The sequence below is a fragment of the Lipotes vexillifer genome, unplaced genomic scaffold, assembly GCF_000442215.2.
Source record: "Lipotes vexillifer unplaced genomic scaffold, Lipotes_vexillifer_v1.1 scaffold189, whole genome shotgun sequence".
Taxonomy (NCBI): Eukaryota; Metazoa; Chordata; class Mammalia; order Artiodactyla; family Lipotidae; genus Lipotes; species Lipotes vexillifer.
In genome coordinates, this window is record NW_006785816.1 from 4,318,176 (window position 1) to 4,320,833 (window position 2,658).

At 46.3% G+C, this 2,658-nt stretch overlaps 1 protein-coding gene across 1 annotated transcript in view; it reads left to right on the forward strand.

The window, feature by feature from the left end:
* The first annotated feature begins 616 nt into the window (after window positions 1-616).
* GORAB (golgin, RAB6 interacting) overlaps window positions 617-2,658 on the forward strand; it is a 21,456-nt gene continuing 19,414 nt past the window's right edge. Inside the window, 2 exon segments of the mRNA XM_007458144.1 lie at window positions 617-664; window positions 666-753. Coding sequence (XP_007458206.1) covers window positions 617-664; window positions 666-753 — 136 coding nt within the window.

Here is a 2,658-nt window from a genome sequence, read left to right on the forward strand (position 1 = left end):
GCGACAATCTTTCACAAAATCGAAGAACCAAGTCCCAATCAACAGAAATCTAGGAGTCGCTACAGCCTGGGGGAGACCTGGCTACGCTGTTAAACGTGTCTGTTCCTTTCCCACTATTATACCCCAGTCCTCTGAAATGATTCTTTATAATTAAAAGCCTAAATCTGAACATTCTTGAGTCAACTTGCGGGATGATTTCAGCGCAGTTTTGGAAAAAGCCACTACAAGCCACGCAGCAAAACCCTCCACCACCAACACGTAGAGTGCTCCGCCCCGGTAAATTCGAGGGCGCCAAGAGGCAGCTCTGTCCTCCCTTTTCCGCCACCGACTCGTAGTCACTTCCTCACTGCCTGTTTATCTCCACCTTTATTTCCATCTCTATTTCCCCCTTTACCTCTTGAAGCGATAACCCAACAAGCATAGGAGACAGGGAGAAAGAGCAGCCAGGTCAGGGGAAATGAATGTCTGCGAGGCCACGATTTCTTCATGCAGTTTGTCCGGCACTGACGGAGAGAGCCTCGAAGAGAGCGGGGTCCTGCTGCAGGGGAGAGGGGGCCTTGCGTCCAGAGCTCGATGCGCTGATTGGTTGGTCAGCCGCGGCCGGGGAAGAACCCGGATGTGCCTGGGTAGCTGTGTTGGTAATTGGGGTTCTGAGGTTTGGGCGTTGTGGGCGTGCTGGCAAGTCGAGGCGGATGGCGCGGGGTTGGGCCGGCTTCTCTGAGGAGGAGCTGAGGCGACTAAAGCAGACTAAAGGTAAAGGGACGGGTCAGCACAGATTTAATTCTTGGGTCTGTTAAGGGGAAGGGGCGGGGCTGCAGTTTTTGAGGGGAAGGGGGCGGGGAAAAGGGTTATCTGTGTTAGGGGAAGGAGCTATAAGTGGGAGGAGAGGCTTGAGAGGGCGCCAGAAGTGGATGTACTTGGAGCCACGGCTGGGGGAGGGGGGCAGGCACAGAGGACTGGGGTCTACTTTTAGAAAAGAGACTTCAGGCATTTATTTCAGGGATTTGACTTTTTCCGGTGAAAGGAAGGGGACTTGGGAGAGGAAGTGGCCTATTAGGGGGATTGCTGCATAGATCAGTGGTTGGAGGGTTGGGGTCTGAGTAAAGGAAGGAGAAGGGGCACACACCATATAAGGTTTGTGATGAATTTATAGAAGCAGGCAATGATTGGGAAAAAGGATCACAGGGGTCTGAATAAATGCAAAAGGTTGGTGCTTTTCATAAGACATCTGGAGTCTTGCTTTCACTTGCCAGGTGATTTTTGCAGTTCTTTCCAACTCTTGAGAGTCAGCATACCAAAAGGGTCTTTGAGAAGATAGATGTGAAATATCTAGCTACCTATCTACGCCTCTGTCCATCCATCCATCCATATCTACTGACTTTAGTGTAAGCTAAAATTTTGTGCTTCCTTTTCCAGCTTTATAACATAATCATTGAATGGACTTGTACTATTTTGTTATCTTTCAATGAAGAAATTAAGTTTTCTGATACTTTGTGAGAAACTCTTGGTAATATAAACTGTGCTTTGATTGTGGTTGAAATTTCGTAAAGTTCTGTACGATGATCCTGGTAGTGCACACCTCTTCTGTGAGCTTACACCATTCTTGGTGCCATAACTTATACATTCTGGGAGAAAATTAAATAAGCTCTGCCATGCCTTTAATTAGAGTATGTGAGAAAACTGGACGTTTTCTCAGGTAAGCTTGTGCATTTTTAGCATGGTTGTGAAAATAATCTAGGGCTGACAAGTGGAAAAGGAAGTAAATTTGTAATGTAAGGCCAGTGTAGATTATGTAGATCGAGGAAATTTTGACTGGTCCAGAGACCTTTAAAAACTGTATCATAAAAGTTACACTACAGTTTGTAATTAACTGACATTCCCATGTTCAGATGTATGGAGTACTAGTACCCCTGCTTCTGGTCTGATCAGAAGTTACGGGTATCAGCTTCTGCAATTAGGGATGCTGATAGGAACAAGGCCTCATCCCTGCCTTCAAAGAGCTTATAGTCTAATGAGGAGACAAACTATAATATAATGTGATAGTAGATGTTGTACAAGAGCTTGCTACAGAATTAGCAGGAACTTTACTGTGCTGGTGGTTGGGTGGAGCTTGGCAAAATTTCACAGAGATTATGTGTTAGCAGAGGTGGTTTGCCAGGGGAAAGAAGACTTAATGTACAAGTCTAAATTAAACATTGGGTTCATTATGTGGAAGTACGTTTCTAAATATCTTCGTAATTTGGCATAGAGACGGGGGTGGAAGGACCTTAACTTAAAGACCTATCATTTCAGTGAGAGGTTAGAGCATAGACGTCAACTCACTAGTCTTTGATCACCTTAAGAAAACATCTCAGCATCTTTGTATACTCATAGCCAAACATTGATTGGTATATAGAAGATCTCCCAGCTCTGCCTCTAAAGCTTTTTGTCTTGGAGTTCTTATTTATAAGACTAGAACAGCTGAATCTTTAATTTTTAAGGCTCCTTCCAGCTGTTCTCCAGCCTTAAAAATATATTCAGGGCTTCCCTGGTGGCGCAGTGGTTGAGAGTCCGCCTGCCGATGCAGGGAACGCGGGGTTCGTGCCCCGGTCCGGGAAGATCCCACATGCCGCGGAGCGGCTGGGCCCGTGAGCCATGGCCACTGAGCCTGCGTGTCCG